This window comes from Stegodyphus dumicola, chromosome X2 (genome assembly GCF_044657685.1).
Source record: "Stegodyphus dumicola isolate Sdum_Otavi_A_Nest chromosome X2, ASM4465768v1".
Taxonomy (NCBI): domain Eukaryota; kingdom Metazoa; phylum Arthropoda; class Arachnida; order Araneae; family Eresidae; genus Stegodyphus; species Stegodyphus dumicola.
The window spans coordinates 174,488,153-174,511,006 of NC_140781.1; the positions used below are offsets into that span (position 1 = coordinate 174,488,153).

The window sequence follows — 22,854 nt, forward strand, 5'->3', positions numbered from 1 at the left end:
AGACATGAAAAATAATCTGTGCCCTCGTCGGGACTCAAACCTCTGAAGTCTCGAATATGCGCCGAGTGTGCTGACCATTACTCCACGAAGGCATGCTAAGCAGCGAGACAAATACCTTATAAAATACTGGAAAATTGCAGAGTTAATTTATTCCCCGAGAGAATAAAAAACTTTACTTGCAGTTATGGACCATTGATTCGATTTTTGTTGTAAATCTATAACTGTTTTGTAGAAATTAAAATTACTAATTGCGAATATTTATTTAATAAATAAGAAAACCAATACGATTACGTGCAGAGGCAGCGTATTAAGATCGCAAAATTTACTCAGCGGGTAGCCAAATTATTCAAAAATCTAGTAAACTATGCCAATATCCTAGAGTAAGAAAACTATCCCAATATTGAAAGCTGTTTATAAAAAATTTGATACGTGAATGAGGACATATGTTTTTCTATCTGATGCATAAAAAAAGAGGAAAACCAGCAAAACAAAGTTAATAGCTCAAAAAGATATTTAATATGAGATAATAATTGTACTCTGGTGGTATAGTAAGGGTTAATAAACATATCATCAAAAGGCATAGAATAAAACCCACTGTAAAGAACGCTCCTGAACTCTACTAGAAAGACCTAGTTAGTCTGTAAAGAACGCTCCTGAACTGTACTAGAAAGACCTATGATGCTCTTGACTAGAGAGAACGTCGTTAGCAAACTCCTCACACTACGAGTACTATAATTCATTTTAACACCTTATTTAAAGAACTGTGAATGGCAACGACTTAACTGAGAATTACGCATGCGTAAAGAGATGAGATTTCTGTGAGACGCCTGTCAAAGAAGAGTTTGGGGAGCTCCGCCAGCGAGCTGAGGTGTGGAGACTTTGTTTGTCGAGTGATGACGAGTACCATCTTCGTTAACGTCTCTGATTGTGTCACCAGCTCGGATATCTACTAAAGTTTTCTAAATGTATTAATGTTGTATCTGTGATATGTTGTGTTATTAAAAAGTGATGCATCACCACTATCAGTGTTGATTCCGTTCCCACTGAAGCATCCACGACGTCACACCACGTTAACATTTTAAATAAATCTGATGTGGACACCACATGACTTCCTTGTACGCACTATTAAATTATACACATTTTTTTCGCTGCACTTCATTTAAACTTATTTCCTTGAATTATTCTAACTTAATTAATCGACATCTCAGGAAAAGTTGAAAATGGCATAAAAAATTGCAACTTTTGAAATTAAATAATCAGGTTAATGTTTGTTACACGGGAGTCAATTTTCTTATAATTTAAACATTAAAAAAATTCCTTATCTGTAGAAAATTAAATTTAAAAAAAAAGCATTGCCCAAACATGAATGTTCTCGTCATTTAAAACATTTCTGTAATTGGAAGTACATGACTACGACCAACGATTGCGAAAAAATAAAGACCGGGTAAGGACTATTAAGTAGGGTAAGAGGTTGAGTATATATGTAACATTTTGGCAGTTGTGCACATGAATGAAGCTTGGCAATGAAATGACGACACAGAAGAATATAAATTTATAGCTTCATATCTTTATTCCATTCAAATAGCAGATTATTATTCTTTTAGATTAAATTCTCCAAAATTATATATTCAATAGTGATTTACTAAACAAAATTAACTTTAAATTCACTGCGTCATAATTCGAACAAAGAAAGGCAGAAGAACAGCAGCAGAGGTCTTAGCAGCAGAGGGAGAAAGCGGTCTGTCTGACGCAAAATGGCAAGAGTTCTCTATTTATAGAAGCGGTTACGTAATAGGCTCGAATGTTCTCGAAAGTACTGGTCTGGGGGGGGAGATCCTGAAATTGCGGAAAGTTAATTAGAGGTTGCTTGTTCGCATAGAGCAAAGCCATCGTGTTTCTTATATTTTACATATATATATATATATATATATATACTTTTGGTGCTGCCGATTGCAACATAAAAGGGAGGTGCACAATTAGATGTTATAGCAGCCCCATATACAAAATTTGTCTTATACAAAAGTTCTATGGCTAACTGTTTTTTAATGTTTCGAGATACGTGCATGCGTACGTATGTACAAAAGCCACTAAAAATTCTCTTTTGAATATATTTTACAATTGGTTTTGGAAAAAAGAGTCCTTTATTCTGTGCGTACGTACAGAATGAAATCCTCCGAGGGATGTGGGAAAAGTCAAAATGGATATTTTCGTTGAAATATGATACCCGAAATTTTTCGCGATTACAGTACTTCCTTTACTTCATACTAGCAAGTAGAGACACTTTTAAAATGACAACAGATGACCGATTAAAATATTTGTGAAAGTTTAAAATGGAAATGATTTGAGTGTCTCCTTCTTTCATACCAGACCAATTAACATTCTCCTAGTTGTTAATTTAATTATGCGCATTACATGTTTTTGTTGATTAAAATAAATAAAAAAAGAAAAGAAAAATCTGAAAGAGTTCAGATTTTTAACGATCCCCTGAAAGAACGCTTTTAAAGTTTAATATGATTATTAGTATGGATTATCGATAGAGATTGCCCAAGTGGAATAGCGAATCATTTATAGAATGTTAGATGAATATGCATTAAGCCTAACATGGGAATATCGTGCATCCCCCGTATTTTTAAAAAGTGAAAAATGGAATGATAATAAAATCATTTTAAGATTTTCAGCTCAACGCGCAGTTTTTGTCCAACTAGGTCTCACTTTTTTGTGATTTATTTCTTACTACTTTTACAAGTAAAAAGTCAAAAATATGTAATGTAATTTTATAAAAAAATATTTTATGTTTTTAAATAGATGCATTGTGTATTGAATGCGCGTTTATTTAAGTTAATCATATTAAAAACTTTAAAAATAATATTTTTAAGATATGCGTCTATTGCTTTTGAATAGTTTACTTTGTTGATTAATAACAAATAGGTTCAACGTAAAAGAACAATAGCTTCCGCTTCTCCGAATGGAGAAAGACTCGAATGAAAAGTGAAACAACGCATTAAAATCAAACAATGCAAAATTGTGTTTTAAGACTAATAGCCCTTTTGAGCTGAAAATATACAATATAATATATTTTTTAAAGATATAAAATTAATCTGTATGAATTGTTTTGAGAATATTAAAGTATACAAATTTTTATGGAAATTTTATTAGGTTAACTTAAGATATTGGAGAAATAAATGCCTTAAAGACATTAGCGGAAGAGCAATTATATATAACATGCTGCCTTACTGTTCTTTATTCAGTTCCTGAATAATTGCTTTGCTATAACATTTTCCGTTATTCATAAAAACGTACTAAACATACGTGACGATATAATTTTAACATCTTCTTCATCGAATTTTTGTCTTTTAGTAACGCGTGTTTGTGCAGTTAATTACTTTTCGTTATTCTCTTCGTTTAGATCTGACTTTAATTTTAGTTGAACAAAGAGGTTATGCGTTTTGTTTTATGCATAAAAGCATTATTTGTTTTTTACTAAGTATAAAAATAAGTTTGTATGTTCAGATTTAAGTCTATATAAATATAAATTATAATTTAAATAAATATATTTTACTGTTTTATTTTTTAATATCATAACCAAGTAATAGATGAAGTGAATAAGGTTAGAAAAACCTAATCAAACAAATTACATACGTAAATATTAAAAATCCTTAAGTAACAACTTTAGTAAAACAATCTTTAATCGCTGTTTAAGCATTTTTAGTAATATGATAGTGAACCTGCTTCGTTGAGTCCATTTACTGAAAAACGTGATTTCTCCTACCTTGTGTTTATTCTATCAATAAGGTAGTTATAGGTCTTTCTCTCAATGGGATTAGAGTTGGAAGGATTAATTTCAAATTCTTTACCAATATAGTCCTTACTGCTTTGAGATTTTACAAAAGACAACTCTTACCATACAACAGCTCTTTCAAGGCATACGTTATGTTCTATACTTGATTCAAATCTTATATTGATTCAAATAAAATATATAAATTAAAATATTATATTTGATTCAAATAAGTTGTGCTGGCCAACTTATTCTTTCAATGTCTTTAATTTCAAAACATAACCTGAACCAGGGTTCCATGATGGGAATCACAGTCTTTATTTATAAAAATGAAATGTTATATTCACACGAATCGCCAACAAGCCCTACGTACAATTGTAAGAGTTCATTTTAATATCTCTGGGCAGATCATATTCTCCATCGAACATAGGGACAAAGATCATTACTTATTCCTACGCTATCACATCTGCAGCCTACGTAACTCTCATACTCATAATATTTGCGGTATACTTGGTATTCTCGGTGGTCTTAAAATGCAAACGCGTTAAAAATCGGGTACTAAACTGAACCTCAACTAGTCACTGAAAAAAGCCACAGCATCACTGAAAATTCCAGCTCTGTTGCTCACCCCACCTATTCACGACGAGGAACTGAGGAGAAACCGATCTTGAAAAGCAGCTGTTTTTTGTTTCTGTTGCCTCGTCCCGGTATTCCAGCAAGAGTTTCAGAAGCTTTGTTTTCAAAGGGCAGAGATTCTCTTTCTTGAAATATTCAGCCATTTGCTTCTACATTTATTCGTTATCCTGATTTTAAAAACTCTGATTCTCATTAGTTCGCGGGGAAACTTACTTTTGTGCTAAGCGTTTGCACACAGCCGGTGCTAAGCAGAGGCAATGTAGACAGCCGCCTAAGGTGTCGATTGTCGAAGGTCTTCAGCTAAGTATTTTATAGAAACGACAACTGAAAAAAATACAATTTTTGTTTTGAATTAGTAAAATGTTTATTTTATAATGGTTGCTTACAAGGCTGAAAATACTGCAACTAGGCCTGGCGCTTGCCATGCCGTTGAATAGCATACTACAGTAACAATAATTTAAAATTATTTGCTTATCAAAACAGGAACAGAATGATCAAATTGGACAGAGTCATAATAATTAGGTTTTCCTGTTGCTGGTTAAGGGAAAGATAAATCAAATGGCTTGATTAATTCATAAAAAATCACTATCTTTATCTAGTTTTGGACGGTTGCGAATTTTTAATTAACAAATTCGACGATTTCAAAGCGAGCAATCGCAACACAGCCTAGAAAAAAAAATTTATCTCCAGGCGCAAGACTGTGTATCGGAAATTCTCAGCATTAAAATGCGCTCTTTTTAATCTAAGATATCATTGCATACTTAGATTTAATTTAAATGTTAGTTTTCAATCAAAGAGGAAACGCTATTTGTTGTGTGTTCATTGTGTATTAGTTACTACAAAATGTTTTCCTTAGCCAGGCAATAAAATATTTCATAAGGCAATAAAATATTTCATAATAAAATATTTCATAAATTCCTTTTTTAAATGAATATATTAGTTTGCGAACGTATTTGACCCCAATTTAAAATTAGGCAAGTAGTAGTAGTTAGCGCATGTTGAATAAAATTCCGTTAATGTCGAGGGCAATTAAATATAGGTTCCTCTTCTTCAGGAGCTAAACAATTTTTTCAAATATATTTTGCGCTTAATGAGTAACCGATGTCTGATCGCCTTGAAAATCGATAGAGTTTTACTAGCTCCACTAGCGACCGACCGGTAAAATCTCCGAACACTGGTTACGACCCGGGTTTGATTCCAGGCAAATGGGTTGGCTGCATGGGCATTTTCGTGGTTTTTCATATGTGCAAACTTGTAAGCAAACCAGTTTCCCTTATGAAAGTCCTACACGAAAGCATCCCTCCCCTCAGGCAGATAGTCGAATAGTTCTTTGCTATAATCAACTAAAACCGAAAACCAAAATCTACGACATTCTAGAGTTGCTTTTCTGTCTAAATTTAAATTTTAAATTGCAATGCTTCTCTGCCACTTAAATTTTAGTCACAAATCTTATTCCTAATTAAACAAATATTTTATGTAAAAATTTAAATAATTTTTATACTGGAATACAAAGTACAAATCCAAATAAGATTGCTTGCTGGCATGATAGAACGTAATATTTGGGACCTTTTGAAAGTAATAGATTGCTTTTAACTCATTTAAGCTCGAAATACTGAATCTTTCGAAACCTACTCTACACATTAACACATATCTTTTGTAAAATTTCATCATAAAATAAAAACATTCTAAAAGCCCCGCTAAATGCAATAATTACGTTTATCTGTCTATCATTCTCTATATAATTTAAATTTTTCTGGTGAAGTAAAAAACACTTTTAGGTTCAGTGGCATTTAGAATTATTTACACATGTATTACAGATTTCCCAACCGCCTCTTACACACACACAGAAAAACCCACTTTTATGAGAACTTTAGATTTAGTTCAAGTGTTTTACATACTATGGAAATATTTCGTTGTTTTCTGATGTGGTTTGGAGAAGTAGTTGAAAGGAAATCAGAGTGAAAGCCTTGTTCTCTCGACTAGTTTCAGCAACGGGGGCGGATGCGAACTAATGCATAGCGGGTCGGGTTGCACCACAAATGCACTTCAGCGGTTTTTGATCTTTCTCTATGCGATGAGTAACGCTGGCGGCTTGAAATAATGCTACCGACGTGAGAAAATGGCTACGTATAGCCATTTGAGGGCTGTAAAATACTTACACATATTCCATCATATTCAATAACGGTAAAAAAGTAATCTATTCCGTAATGAATATTTTTATTTCAACAGTTTATCATCACATTTATCAGTTTTAAATTCAAAACAAATTTTTTTCTTTAAAAATATTTTTTTATGCATTTTTTGTCTTAATTCAGAAATTTGTTCGAAAACAACACTATCAAGCTTCTTATTTTGGTTTGATTTCATATAAAGCTACGAGGATATATTTCTTTTACGTTGAGGCTGACTAAATCAGGGTCTTCTGATTCAGGAGACTTCCACAAAGAAAGATCCTTTAATCTTAACTGAGGACCATAACGCTAGCCACTCTACTGTACGAAGAAACAGCCACCTTGATGAAATACTTTAAATAAGAAACATGAGTAATAGCACTTAAGCGATTTACATATGAAACAGTCAGACTCACCCTAGAATGAACAATATATGTATAGTTAATACAATGTGTTTTATATATGTCGATAGTTAACATATTATTAGCCAGAAGCTTTACCTTTCTACTATTCGCTGCTACTCAATCGCTAAACTAAGGTCATGTTTTCTACAAGTATGTGTTAATCAGCCTTTAGAATTAGTCCCTGTTTTTGTAGCTTGCTGTTTAAATTAAATTAGGAATAAATTTTAACATCTGTCCCAGGTGTTAAAATTTCATGTGGTGGTTATGTACAGCCATAGCTCTTAAAGCGCACTACATTTTACTCTAAAGAGTACGCGCCCACCAGCGGCCGAGCGGTAAAGTCGCTGAACACTGGTAGTTCGGTCCGAGGTTCGAATCCCGCGAACGGGCTGGCTGCATGGGTGTTTTCTTGGTTTTCCCCATGTGTAACGTGTATACGAGCCAGTTTCCCTTAGAAAGTCCTCCACGAAGGCATCCCTCATCTTAGGCAGATAGCCCTAGTGTGCTTTGTCATAATTAAATACACCACATCACCTAAAGAGCACGCATATTACACATAGCCATGGCTCAAAAGAGCACGAACAGAAAAATAGTTATATTATCTACAAAGATAGTTCAATGTTTATTTATCCATAGATGGAATTAAGTGGATAAATTATAAAGTACCAATCCAGAAGGACGAATGGTTAAACGAATGTCACCGTTTAAGATTCGAATACTACATTTATTCACCGTTTAAGAAACGAATACTACATATGTAATAGGTAGCATTTCTTACTCACATCCGTACAAAAACTCACGTCCGTACAGAAATTTGCTACGAAATGTTTTGCATAATGTTGCATATCTAGTTTCTAATAAGATATTTTACAGTCACGTAATATTACTCACAAATTCCCATCGATAGCTATCAATACATTAAGTTTGTGAATACAGCTTTTTTTCCTCCCTGTGATTATATAGTAGTTGACTAAGGAAATTGTTGGTTTGATTGGATTAATATTTACATTTAACGAATAATAGAAAACCTAACTCAGTGGCGCAACAGCCCTAGCGGGCCACGGCCTGCAGTGCCCCGAAATCTGCTTTCTTGACCTTGGGTCCAGAAATGCATCAGCATATGGCCTATGCAAGTGATTAGCTTGTCACAGGACCTCTGGTTTTTAGTCTCCAAGCGAACTTGGTACTCATTTTATCTCATCAAGCAACGAAGTCGCACGTCCACCAGATTCCCAGGCATCGCCTTACCCTCTGTATAGCAAGTGAAATGGATTTCAAAGTATAACATTTTCTTTGCTAGCATTTTATCAACCCATACAAGAGCGAAAGGCTGAGTCAACCTTTCGCCCGGGGATCGAACCCCAGACCTGTGGTGCAGCTGCGCGATGTGTTAGCCACTTCGCCACCAGGCGGTCTTAACAAATAATACCGTAAGAAATTAATAATATTTTTAGAAAATTTAATTTTAGTGTTCAACTCATTAGCGAAAATTTATCTATTAGTGTAATTATTAGTCTATTAGTGTAATTTATAGCTTATTGGTAAAACTGTGGAATCGACCATTCCACAATTTTAATGAATTATAATGAAGTCGATACTTTATTCTTAATTATTCTCATGGTGAATATCAAAGTGACTGAGAATTTAAGCTTTTAATGTAAAATTTAAGCTAAAACGTTTTCTTAATTTTTAAAACTAATTTGCTTTTTATTACATCTTATGCTTGAACCTACATCTTAAAACATCTTATATTTCAATCTAGTTAGTCAAGTGTGCATGCAGCTACCATCTGCCGAAATTTATTCTCTCTTCTGAATATAACAAATTTTGTTTTATAGGAAAGTCTAAATAACGACTATAGATTGGTGTCACTGTCAAACAAAACATAATACGAATGGTATTACTTTCTACAAATGATAGTAAGTTTAACATACAAATAAATTATATGATGTGAATGTTTACACTGAGCGAAATTTGAATATTCTACTGTCATAACAAAAAGCTTAAATTAAATTAAATATTTACCGGTTCATATTTACTGTAGTTAATAGCAATAACCTGGGTATTAAGTATTCATTTGGGGAAAATTACTACATTTTAAAGACTTTTACTGTGTAATGCATAAGCAGTAAAATTGAATATTTGTTAAGAGTTTATACTTATAATCTAGATTCTTTATAAAACTCGCATTTAAGTACGAATGTGTCTATAAGCCAGTAGAATTTTTGCTGTTCTCCATGTAAATTTATCGAAATATAAATTATGTTTGACTAATAATTAGAATTGTTAAACAAAATTTACTCAAGTAAATTTAAAAATTCAAGAGTGGTTTTAATTCAAAAACTTTGTCCGTCCTTTCATTGCAAAATAATATATATAAATACGCTTGAATGCCAGCTTGGTAATTGTATGTAGCTTGAGAGAAATAAAATAATAATCACAAAAACATGAAATTCATAATTAAACTCTCTAATCATAATTCTAGACAACTGGTTAATTTAAGATCAAAATAACAAAACTGAAGTTATATTTTCAGAACAAAAATATATTTTTATTAGCATTTGATAGTTTTCTGAAGTTGAAGACCTACGAAACTGAAACACAAGTAGTTTATATTTAATATTAAACTATACAAAAACTCATTATCGCAGTAAATATGAAAACGGTCATAATCTTAATATAACGGCCTTACTGACTAGTGAGCTGAATTTTGAGAACTTATTAATATTACTTTTAGTACATCCAAAAGTGTCTCCGAGAATGCAGCTGGAAGACATATCGTACTGACTACATCAGATATTTTTAATCTCGTCTCTAAGGCTGGAATATTCCTTTTGAGTGTAAATCTTTTTATATTGTTTCCAAAAATAAAAATGAGAAGTTATTCATATAGAAGTGTTGCGGAGTCCCTTAAATCCAATAAAGATGACTAGTTTCAAATACTAGGCAAGCGAATTTCCTATTCTGGAGTGCAAATCGTAGCTGATGCACATTTCAGCGGTTTCGGTGACAGTTAAGGAGCGAGAGACGTGATACTACAAATCCTGAGGGAAAACGTGAAGGATATTTTACTTCATTGTCACTTTGCTCCTTTTATTTACAAAAAATTAATGTTTTTTTGAGACTAACTATCACAGTATCTAATCCATCATACATCTAGAAATACTGGTAAAGAAAAAATGGGATATAGAAAATTTGTGCGCAATAATAAACAGTTAATAAGTGCATGCAGACCCCCATTTAGTCAGTACTAGATGATTCACGTTCATTTTACCATCCTCGAGTCCCATTATCCGTCAAAATCCAGTTTGAATGAAACGGGACCAAAGTACAAAATTTCTTTTATTTCTAATAAGCTTTTAATAAGCTATAGCAAATAATTCTGCTTTTGCTCTGAAATAAAAGTCAGAGTTAAGAAGATGAAAAGGCATTCAGAAGATTATAAAAAGATACATTTTTCTCTCAAAACGTTTTTATACATTTCTTTCTGTTTCTTTTCTAAAACACAGCTGAAGTCTAAATTTCTGCTTATTAACAAAAGTAAACACAAATGTAGGAAATGTTCATTTCTTTTTCACATGCGCTGTTATTTGATTATCCTCACATGCCTAAAGTAACTTCAGAATACGTATTAATTTTCTACCGTTTTAAGGATCATTAGGTTGTTTTCGAAGCGAGAAACGTGCAAAATCAGCTGTACCCTCATTGAGATTTTAACCAAGGATCTTCCAATTGTTGGCTGGATGTGTTATGTCTTACAACACGAAAAGACATCAAGAATTACGATAATACCTTACAAAGTTTCATGACGTTTTTCTAAAGAAAATGAGTAGCTGCGGTTTAGAATTTATCAGCGCCTTTCTCTTTTATTTTATAAATTACTATACAGTGTATTTTAGCTTTGAAAAATCTTCCAAAATTTCACCAACGGTTTTCGGAATAGCATCCTTATTAGTCTTTCTTTCATTACACTGAAACGCATATTTTAGCAAGCCTTTATAGTTAGTTATTAAGTTTTTATCTTCGCAACAGGAAGCATGAAAATTCAGCTATGACCTCGCCGGTATTCAAAGCACTGATCTAAGCCGGACGTGCTATCTGCTGTCAGTTATACCTAGAGCAGACGTACGAATGAACAGAATGCGATAATCCCCAATTCCTTACATTGTCCCTCATATAAAGGGTGACTGGGAAAGGGCGACACCCAGTCGACTTAATATAAGTGGTAACGATCTCCCGTATTTTAGTTCGAGGCCATTGTAAAAACCTTAAGTTCTCCGAAACAGAAAACATGATAAATTATGTGTACACTTGAGTTTGAGCCACAGAGCTTCCGACTGCCAAATTGCCATTTACGCCAAGAGAACAAGTAAGAGGAAATGATAACTCGTTACATTCTTCTACACTTAAAAATCGAATGGGTAAAGCGAAACGAGTAACCCAACTCCAAGTGGTAACGAATTATCGTAAATCATATGTTAGTCGGGCGCCACTGTAGAGCTTTTAGGCTTGAGGGAGGAACAGGAAAAATCAGCTATAGCCTACCAGGGATTTGAAACACGGATTTTCCGAATACAAGCCAAAGCGGCTAACATTTATTTCACAACAGTACGCACGGGGGAATGGAATAATTCTTTATGAGATTTGTAGGAAAACGGCTGCTTTAAAAAACATGTTTGACATATATTATTATTCATTTTACCCTACAGTTTAGAAGAAATAATTCATTCTAAATGTTGTAAACATGTAAATGAAATTTTCGTTAAGATAAAAGCCCGATATATTCTCTTATTTTTAAACTGTAATTGAACACATTGTGTGAATGACTAAGAAAAAGAGCCTGAGAATCATCAATGCGAAGATCCTCAGATGTAAGTTTTTTATTATATTTAACACACAGTTGACACAGATTATCGATTTATCCCAAAGTATCGTATCGTGATGTTATCAAATAATACTTAATTTATGAATAGGACATATATTTAATATTTGTGCATACAATGAGACGGCGAATATTAAAAACTGCATGGGTACAACGATTGAAATTTATCTTCGTACCATACAATTCACATAACTGCTTGGTAAGGTGCGTCAATCCACAATATTAATTCACTTCTTTCTCTACTCTGGTCAGCGGAAAAATAACTGGAACAGCTCGTATTTAAGGGTATTTGAACAAGATTCTCATTTATTTGGATAGCATACCATTCATCCAATGATCACATCTTAAACCTTCAATCGCTATTTAACTTTCTACTGCTTTAATGACATCTTAGAAACACCAATGTTACGAAAAAAATGTGCGTTCTTCCTTTTCAAATGAAAAATGAGATTAGCTGGTATGTTTGCTACATTAGCGATGGTACATTACGGTAGCGATACTGTAAAAGTAACTATTAGGAATATTATAATTTTATTACATAAAATAATTACAATTGGTCGTTTGATATACAACGTCGTTTGATCAGAATAATGTCTGTTTCTATTTAACTGTAGGAAATTATCTCTTTTAATTTTCTATAAAACTTTCCTCCTGTTAATCTTTGAAATTCTTACTCTTATGCAAATTCATACTTGACCCTCTTTCGTTTATGACCATTTCATGTTGCAAAAGAGAGCTTAACCCATCTGAATGTCTCATTCTTGCTTACTAATACGCACTCTTCATTATTCTCGACACTGACAGACCTAACAAATCTTCTAAAATACCTTCTGTTGCCACTAAGATAAAGGAATAGTAAGAGTTGTTTGTTGATATATTTCGTCATTCTAGTTAATGGCAGAGGACGTGCTTAGTATCTTAAGTTCCCTACCAAAACCCTAAACTGACCTATTTTTTACCTATGTTCTGTAGCGTTTGAAGTGTTCCACAAAGCTTTTTACTAATATGGCATTCTAAGAAACTTCAAAAAAGAGAACTGATGTATTGGCTAAATACACCTTTTTCATAAGTACGGCCTTTTTTCCTGAATTTTATAACCTCACCTAAGCGGTTCGTATTGATTATGGCAATATATTTATGTTACATGTATCATCTTAGTATGATATCATAAAAAGTTTATAAATTTATTAGTGAAAAAAAGATTATAACGCAAAGCATTTCAGAATGTGATTTCCATTGAATGCAAAACGATCACTATTTCAGTTGAAAACATTTTATTGAAATCCTTTTTAGAAGCTGAACATAAAATGATCATCAATCGAACTATGAATTATTTCTAAAGAGCGATTTATTTTTCTCGTTTTACGAGTATATAATAAATATACAGGTAAGCTTTAGAAATGCAGCACTGATTTTCATGAACTTGTGAAAAAAATTATTAAAGTATTTAAAAGTGACAGAGATTATCTCCAGAATAAGTAACTACTGTGATTGGACCAATCATGTGCTGAAATGAAATGTAAATAAAATCTTCACATATTGTATAAGTAAGCCTCTAATTATTAATTCTCATTTACATTTAGTAAGCTTTCTTAGCGGGCTACGCCGCAGCTGCTAGGTCATATATTGACAAAGTGTGAATAGCATAAATACAAAAATCCTGTACAGAGCTATAAAATAGAGAATTATTATGATTTAAATTGTCAAGTTCCTTCTTCTATAGCTTACTAATTTGCTTGATGAAAATACAGAAAAATATTTATGAAGACAATTTTTAATTCATTATAGCCAGGAAAGTTCCCTTTAATGAACACACACACAAAAAAAAAAAAAAAAAAAAAAAAAAAAGGGGGGGGGATGAAAAACTGGAATAATTCTATCCTCGCCATTTCTTGTTTCTAAATCATTTTAAACAATAATTTCTCACAAATTAAGTAATATTTTATAAATGGCACATTAGTATATTAAAGAAAACTCTTAAAGTTCCTTATTCATTAAGTGATTTGATTATCTGGCTTTATAACAAATACGAAGGAATACGAACAAACGAAGAAAGTAGGCAATCAAGGCATTTTGCACGGCGAAAACAAATGGAGGCATTGAAAGAAATATGTTGATGTCACCAAATTAGGTTTCTATTGCATTAAATTTCAATGCTCTTCAATCTAAAGACGGCCCTTAGTGACCGCAATATACCTAAGAATTGTTGTAATACTAAAAGCCAATGGTCCAGAAATGGACTTATAGTTCCAAGGCGTCACAATTTATCATCAGTCGTCTATCGGAATTACTCTGACCAGACAAGACTCATATCCAAAATTCTCAAAAAATGTTCAAACATAACCAATTATGTATTCCACTACTTGCTTCCTTTTCTAATTTTGCCACCATGTGAACACACAATTTGAGCGAAATTATTTACATTATAAACGATTATTGGCCCGCCCTTCATTATGCTATGTCCCGTTTAAAGTTACTTAACTTCAGGATGTGCTTGGGTACAAGAGCACTTTTCTCGGTCCAGTACAGTTTACTTTTTGCGACAAAACTCATTTTGTGCTGCAGCCTAGTAAATATGAGTATAATCCAGAGAAGACACTTAGAATTACTCAACGAGCTTTTATGGCGGCACCTTACATGGTTTTCTATTCTTGAGTTTGTGTGTTTTCGAGATAGTGTAAACTAACATGAATCCCAAAAAGTGTCAAGACACAAATTCTGTATCTTCCGTCCATAAAAACTGACCATATAACAAAAGAAATATCGAGAAAAATAATAATAAAAAATACGGCTAGTTTCTCCATGGGATATCACTTGGAATTTTGATTCTCTAAATATCAGTATACAGTACTATTGTTTGCAGATATTAACCCCAGAGACTCAGTTATTCTAGTTGAAATTGAGTAAAGGGTATAAGGTACGTATTCTATACACCATTTTCTCAACTGCCATTAGAACTCTACCATAAGCACACATTTGACACTACTATAGCTTTTTAGATCATTATATTTTGCCCGCTTTGTTGATACCGGACCATCTTGAAAATCTATGGTTTTCCTGTGCTAATCTTTCCAAACAGTAATTTAATAAGGATAGTGATAATGTGTCAGAAAGATGACGAACTATTTAACACTAAGATGTTGGCTACTTATGGAAGATTCGAACAACGTAATTTTCATGAAATGATTTTGCGATTTGTCATATTTAAGATATTTCTTACGAAATTTTTTTGCATCTTTTTTTCTTGTGCCTTTTCATTCAGTTCTCAGCTTAGAATTTTAGGTCATATTCCGATACTTACTTTCATCATCTTTATTAAGACACTTAAGAGGTCTGGTTTTATTTCTCACTTACCAGCCCCAATTTATTTTAGAATATAACAATTTAAAGATATGCCATGATAATTAAATACTTATTTTCAGCATATATAACACTTATTTTTCCATATTAAATATACTTTTGGAACAATTTTGAACAAAGAAAACTTGGAATGACATTTTTTACTCAGTGCCCTTTAGTTCTGAACGAAACACATAGAAAGTGGTTTTATCTACTTTTTCTTGCATGTCGACACAAATAACGTATAATTCTTAATCTGTGGTAAATTCCTTTATTACATAGGGTACATGCTCTCCATAATATATTTTTTCTGACCTGACATAAAACACGACTATTCTGAAGTTTTATTTGTAATTAGTTTCAGTACTTTTTTACTTTATTGTTTTTGACTGTACCGATATCACCCTTTTCATCTAAAATCAATTTCTGTTTTCCGTATCTTTCTCGCAAAGTTTGTTTCCATAATCGCCTTAAATAAAGGAAAGCCATGTAATATGCTTTATTACATTTAATTTAATATAAAAAAGAATGCATGTAATAGATGCATCCATTAAATGTGATGGGAGTTAAGCTCGGGTTGTTATTGAAATGAATGCACTAGAGATTGTAACTTTAGTTTAAGAACAAGCATTTGTTAGTGAAAGGGAACTGATGTTTTAATGCTCACTTTCAAATGTTTTTACCGTGAAACTGATTTTTTGAAATGATATTAATAAATATTCTCCAATAAAAATATAATTTTTAAAAATGGTTTATTATTTCTTTAGTTTTCAAGATTCGCAAGCATTTATGCTTTCTTTATTATCAGCAAATAATTTTAAATACTCAGGGCTTTTCTAATTTCCTATTATGTAGGTAAATAAGAACGCTTTCAAGTATTGATATTGTAGGGTTGTTTTAGAAAGTATATTCCCATAATGTGTCCTCCAGGTAAGAAGGTTAGGCCCATTTTATTCCAGCTAAAGTAAAAAAACATTATTTTAATCATTACGATTTAATTTTTTTCATGAATCTTTCATTTAAAGGAAAAATTGCTGTACATTTACTTTTGTTACAAAATAAAGCGCACTTTATCATGCAGTTATGACAGTATTCTGCGAGGATTGTAGCTGTGAAAAATTTATGATATGTTAAAATTAGCTTTACGTTTTCTAAATTAAATACAAAATGCTTAGGTTAACTATTCAAGTAATTACTTCGTGCAAACTCGCTAATTTTGACAAATTTTGAAATGAAATGCCCAAAACGTGGAAAAATGTGCAGAGAAAATTTTCATAATTATGTAATAAAAATTATGTAATTTAATAACAACAGATCTACAACCCTTAATTAACACTTAATTTTCAAAACACATTTTATATCAAAGAAAACTGTCGATGAAAGTTTTTCCAGCATAGCTGCAGTGTTTCATAAAAGGATAATGAAGCCAAATTACAGTTAATAGTTAACCGTCTACTAGATACCAGACGTTATTTTTATTAATTTCTTTTGCGTAAATGCAATTTTGATGAAATTACATTTATCGGATATTCTACATTTATTAAATTACTAATTATTCTTAAAAATTTCTTTTCTGATATCCTTTTCTAACTATTAATATGTCAGTTTAAGATGGAATCATGAAACCCTCTATCATTATTTCTTATTACGTTTGATGTAACGGCCCTAAAATTTGGATTAAATGTACTTCTTTTACAGTAATTATTTTAAAGCCATTGATTTCCATGCCACTTCTTGCAAATACAGTTTCTATCATTCAACCTTTAGGACAAGTATTATAATAGCTTTCAAACATCATTATAGAAGATTAAAGAAAAGGATAAACAGAATCAAATCTTATGAAAATGAAGCACTTTCGAGGAAATAATTCAGTATTTTTGCTAGGGACCATGAATCTTATAGACAAAACAGGGAGTCAGTTTCTTAAAATAAAATTAAAAACTGTTTTCGAATATGCGGCTTTTATTTAGAAGAAGCCTCGTAGGAACTGCAAGCTATAGCTAATGTTTCAGACATCAGTAAAGGAAGTAATAAGGATTCATTCTTAGAATTCTTATCAATTGACAACATGCGTAATACCTGACTATGATGTTACAGAAAGTGTTAAAATAACTGCAGAAACTGATAGTGAAAGTGGTGCTATACGAACATTAACGAAAGCTAGAAAAGCACAGTAAATTCTAATAAAAACTCTAGTTTTAATGATAAAAAAGAAGCTACCAACAAAATTGAGAATACAATTGAAAAACTACTGCCTAACAATACGAAACCATCATGTATTAAACAGTTGTTTTTGTACAAGTTAAAAATTTCATCATGTACGTAAATTATAAAAATGCTTTATAAAAGATTTTTAAAATAAATTTCAAAATTTTAGCATTAACTTTTAATTATTATTTTAGGAATAATTATTGGATTAGATGTTAGTTGTTATTTTACTAGATGGGCTTAAACTAGATATCACAGTCTGGACTCAACCTCTTAATAAACTCAAATATTTTTGGAGCTAAAATGATTTTAATAAGGGGTGGATACAGTATTTGAAAAATTCAAAAAAGTCAAGAACTGCTTAAGATTTGGATTCAAAAAATTTAGGAGTCTCCTCACCTCTAAATAATACTTTATTTATTGGACATTTTGCCTAAGACAAGAGAATAGTTACTTGAAGATGCCAGAATTCTCCAGATACATACAGCTGCTATTAAACTACAAATGAAATAACGAAAATTTGCTTCTTTATGCTAAGTTACTTTTGAATTTTTTCTATTACAAATAAATGCAATCGATTCGCAAATTTAAGCTACATGATATTCTAATTGCCTTCTAGTTGCAATTCATCATTGTTCCTATTTGAACGAAGGGGAAACGCAAACTTACAAATCAAATAAGGCAATCCCACCGCAAGCCGTATTGCCTCTAATCTGTTTTACTTGCTCTCCATCAATGCTTATTTCTGAAATATTCTGTCGACGGGGCTTTATGTAAGTTACCGAAATCTAAGAAAAGCCAGAACTATTCTTCATATCTACAAGTAAATTCGTAAATTGGTTAATCTTGAATAAAATTTCTGAATCTGCTCCACAGTTATTATTTTTTACATTAAAAATCATACTTTTCATTCATTTTGTCATAAATACAGTCCCTCTTGCTAGATAACTAAGTTTATAACATTAAAAATAAAAGAATGTTGTTTTATTAAATGACTTTATTACATATATTATTATTCTTTTGATTAATACCTAGATTAAATGTCACACAGAAAATGGTAATTTTTACAATTTCAGACTATTATTTTTTTGCTTATATATTAATAAATATAAGAATATGCGGCAAGTATTAAGACCTGATGAGTTCAGTATGTTTAACAGAAACGTATTCAGTTAAAATATGAATAAATGAACAATACTATTAAGTTCAGATTACGGGTTTGAAATCTGAAATATAAATTGCATCTGAAATATAACTCTGCATCATCAGAGTTAGCAGTACATATGGCTAAAATCGCTCAATATTAAACTTTATAAAATATTTATTTCTGCGTATAAATAACTGTCAATAAACTATTATCTACAACTGAAAGTAACGCATCTTTTTTAGTTCACAAAAATTGATTCAAAATACAAAGTCATGCCCATACTTTTATTTAATACTGTAAAAGCACTCAAACTATCAATAAACATATCAGTTAAATAATACATCACGAATGACTGCACTATAATTTTTTATAAAATATAGTACTAATAAGTATATTCTATGTTGCTTTGTATCGCAGTAGAATTGATTAGGTAAGTATTAATCATACTCGCAGATTATGAAAGGATTTCAAACCATTAAGAACTCAAGGCAAACATGCGTTTGGATGCTGTCACAGTAAAACGGAAAATATAGGTTCGCATATGCCAGAGTGTGAATGATAGAGAAAACGTAACACATTAATGAGAATGTCATTTAGTTAACTGGGAGAAATTAATTATTTTGAGAAATAAGTTGCAGGATTACATAGGCCTTGATTAATTTTAAAAGTTATGAAACCTTTTCAGTCTGGTTTGTATAATAGGATATTCGGGTGAAATTAGAAGACATTTTTCATAATATGACATTCGTGTGAAATTAGAACCATCGGCTTTCCAATATTCACTTCCATATTTTAGAGATCGATCACAAGAGTATCCTTCGGAATATTTTAATTCTGAATGTTTTATTAAATCTCTGACCTTAGAGACGCACTCAAATGTAAAAGCATTAATTTAGAAACTTTCCCCATTCACATCTTCTGTTAACACTGGCTTGAAGATGCACTGGATGAAATGCTGATTGTAATATCTGAAGCAGTCTATAACTATTCCACAGTCCTAATAAATGTAACTATATAACATTATAGGAGTATATATCTATATAATTGACTTCTTAAAAGGAAACGTTTTCATCACTATTTCACCGAAAAAATCATTTTTTCTGGTAATAAACTATTGTAAAAGTCGTTAACAATAGACCTACAGTCACTGTAGTCTGAGAAGCAAATGACTATTTATAGCAAATTCTTAATTCAGTTAGAAATCACCAATTTAAGTAAAATATTTAACAATTTATTCTTCCGCAGAAGTACCTAGTACAAGACTTCACTCTTAAATTCAGACTGAGAATAAAATTAAATTCAGACTCAGAATAAAATTATTTGCATCTTTCTTTAGTTTTGAAAGAGGAAAAAAAAGAGTGTAATCAGAGTTATTATACTTTTAGGAAATTATTTTGAGAAATATATTTTTAGAAATGTTCTAATTTTCCTGGAAGTAATATCTAATAAAATTATATTTACCAATATACTTATACGCTTAATAAAAAAATTTAAAAGTGCGAGAACTAATGTTAAACAACTATGAAACTAAAAAAAAGAGAGAGAGAGAAAGAAAACTAATTAAAAACAAGAATTAACTCACTTAACTAGTTAAAAATATATTTAAAGTTAAAAACAGTAAAAGAAAAGAAGAAATTGGAAAAATCCCTATTATAGAATTCCAAACTGGTGATAAATGGCTTTACACTACACACTTTGTGGTGCAAATTTAGTTCTATAAGTTTAACATGCATACAATGTATTTGCGCATAGCTTAAAAAATTGCACTCGTTTCCTGAGATTTAGCATTTTTATTATAAATACATGAATATAAATGTCTGTAATCTGTTTGGTAACATTTTTTTAAATACATATTTTAACTACATTTTCCAGTTTTTTTCACGACCAACATAAATTATTAACTTTTTCACACCCAGTTTTAGAAACATATAATTACCAGTATATAACTGGCATACATAATGAAACGTGAATTATATGACATGTATATCGTTTCGTAAAAATATGAAAAGCTTATTGAAAAAAACATTATAGAGAAAATTTTGCTTAAAATACACATAATCACTAAGAAATCAAAATCATTTTTAAAATTCTCAACTTTAATCCTGGAAAACTGCTACTAAAACATTCTGAAATTTTATTTCACTTTAAGCATTAATAGGCTTTAAAAAACCCTGACATAAAAATTAAATTCTTTTAAAGAGTAAGTTTAATACAACTTTTATTTCACTGTAAGGATTCCATATTTTGTTTTAAATATCTTTTACTTTCTCAAAGGTCAGAATCTAAAATATAAAAAAAGTATATAAATTAAATTTCCTAGATTATAAAGTCTATCAAAAAGGACACTGAATTGCTGTTTTATAATTTTGCGACAACTTTTTCCCACGGCATCGAAACCAATTTCAAGTTCCAAAACAAAAACATCTGGAACTCGGTTTAGAATTCACCTGCTTTAATATGTTAATCCCAAGTAATGAAACAAATAAAAGTCAGCAAAATTAGAATAAAAAGAATATAAAAAACTTATTATAACTGAAAATTTTGGGAAAGAAAAAAAAAAAAAAACTCACCTGTCACAGTCAAATCTTCGGCAGCTATCGTAACCAGAGGTGAACTTTCGAGGGTGGACGTTAATAAAGGGTAAAGAGCCAAACAAAACAAAAAGAACAAACGAATTGTAACCCCTATTTTTTTCATTACCCGCATGCGGAATGGAACAGGAACTCGGCGCCCATTGCTTGCCATGCGATTGCTACCGCATAACTGCCAGCGAAAGTGGATCTGGATAGGAAGTTAAGAGAGTTTTTTACTTTTTTGTGCCGAAAAGGAGCGATTTCGCGCCAAATCCAGCCAATTGGTGACGGTTTGGAGCGAGTGGAGCGTTTTTCGCGCGCTCGTCACTTAACTTCTATTAAGTTCGGGAAAGCGCGCGCGCCGCTGACAACTGCTTACAGCGTGGTGACAGCCTATTAAGTTTTCGCTTAAAATAAATTCAGATTTTCCAGATTTCGTCATAGATACCAGGGAATGTGGAAAGCACTTTAAAACTGGTGACTTGCGATCATGATATTATTGCTCAGTTTTATTATATATACCCTTCAGCTTCGTTTGCCTAATTAAAAACTAACACTTTATACCCTCTTCAAAGTAAAGCTTTACACTCAGAAGTAGCGATTCTAATTACGTATTACCTGCTGCTTCCATTAAAAGCATCAAATTTGTTTGCCCAATTATGCATATGGCTTAGGTTAGATTATGTTATTTTCATTATGGGAAGCACATGAGAGCTATTTGCCTAAGGGAATGGATGACTTTGTGGAAAACTTTCCAAAGGAAACTGGCTTGTATTCACGTTTCACATTGAGAAAACCATGAAAGGTTCTGTACAGCTATGTCGTTCACAAGCATTTTAATTCTGGTCAAATTACCAGCCATCAGCGCTCTTACCGCTCGGCCACTGGTAGGCTCTCAAAGGAGGAAGAGAACACAAAAAATTGAAAAATCTGTTAAAATAATTGTGTTTGTTAAATATTCATGAGTATTTTTATAACTCTTTCTATACGTGTTATTAGAAAAGTTCTTAACAGTACTCTGCATAGTAATTCTATGAGTAAAACTTGCAAAAGTATTTTAAACAAACATATAGCTGCTTTGAATCAGATTTCTTCATAAGTATTTCATGTGAATGGATATAAGTTAGCATTTCTTTCAATAGCCTTCGTAGCAGTTAGCAGAATAACATCTGAATGAGCTAAACCGTATGCAATTTTTGAGTATGCAAGTTGCAGATTTTTTACAATTCTCAAACTGGTATACTTTTATTCATTGTCGGCCAGCCGCGAAAGTGGTTAGTGACTCTCATCGTCGTACTGAAGTACCTTGGTTCGAATCCCGGAGAAGGCATTGATGTAATTTGTCCGTCCCTTCCTTGGAGGCTATGGTGACCCACCTGTTAGGTGCCTCCATAATAAAGAGACTACTCTTCCGGTCCTAGTAGTGGCAACTCCTATAAACGGCTAGAGCCCCCATTGGGAAAAAAATTGTTTTCGTTACTTATCCTTCTTTCTGATCTGAACCAGAAGAGGGATTAGGTCCACGAATCTATCATGGTCAAGAGGAAAAGGCCGACTATTCTTGTCCAAGGTTTTTGACAACTTATTGGTGCCAATACGACTTTATTCCAATTTCGATCGAGAATACACTAGGAGGAGAGAATTAAAGAGTCTCTTATTCGTCTTTCCTTATCACCAGCCTCTCAAAAGGACTTTATGTTCGTTGGAATTTTAAGCGCC

The 22,854-nt window shown here is 31.9% G+C and overlaps 1 protein-coding gene across 2 annotated transcripts in view; it reads right to left on the reverse strand.

The window, feature by feature from the left end:
* Positions 1–21,326, reverse strand: part of LOC118199640 (uncharacterized) — a 343,765-nt gene extending 322,439 nt beyond the window's left edge. For both annotated transcript variants that reach the window (XM_035371543.2, XM_035371538.2), the window contains exon 1: positions 21,133–21,326. In XM_035371543.2, the coding sequence (XP_035227434.1) occupies positions 21,133–21,307 (175 nt within the window). In that variant the 5' untranslated portion in view covers positions 21,308–21,326. The remainder of the gene's footprint in view (positions 1–21,132) is intronic.
* Positions 21,327–22,854: the final 1,528 nt, after the last annotated feature.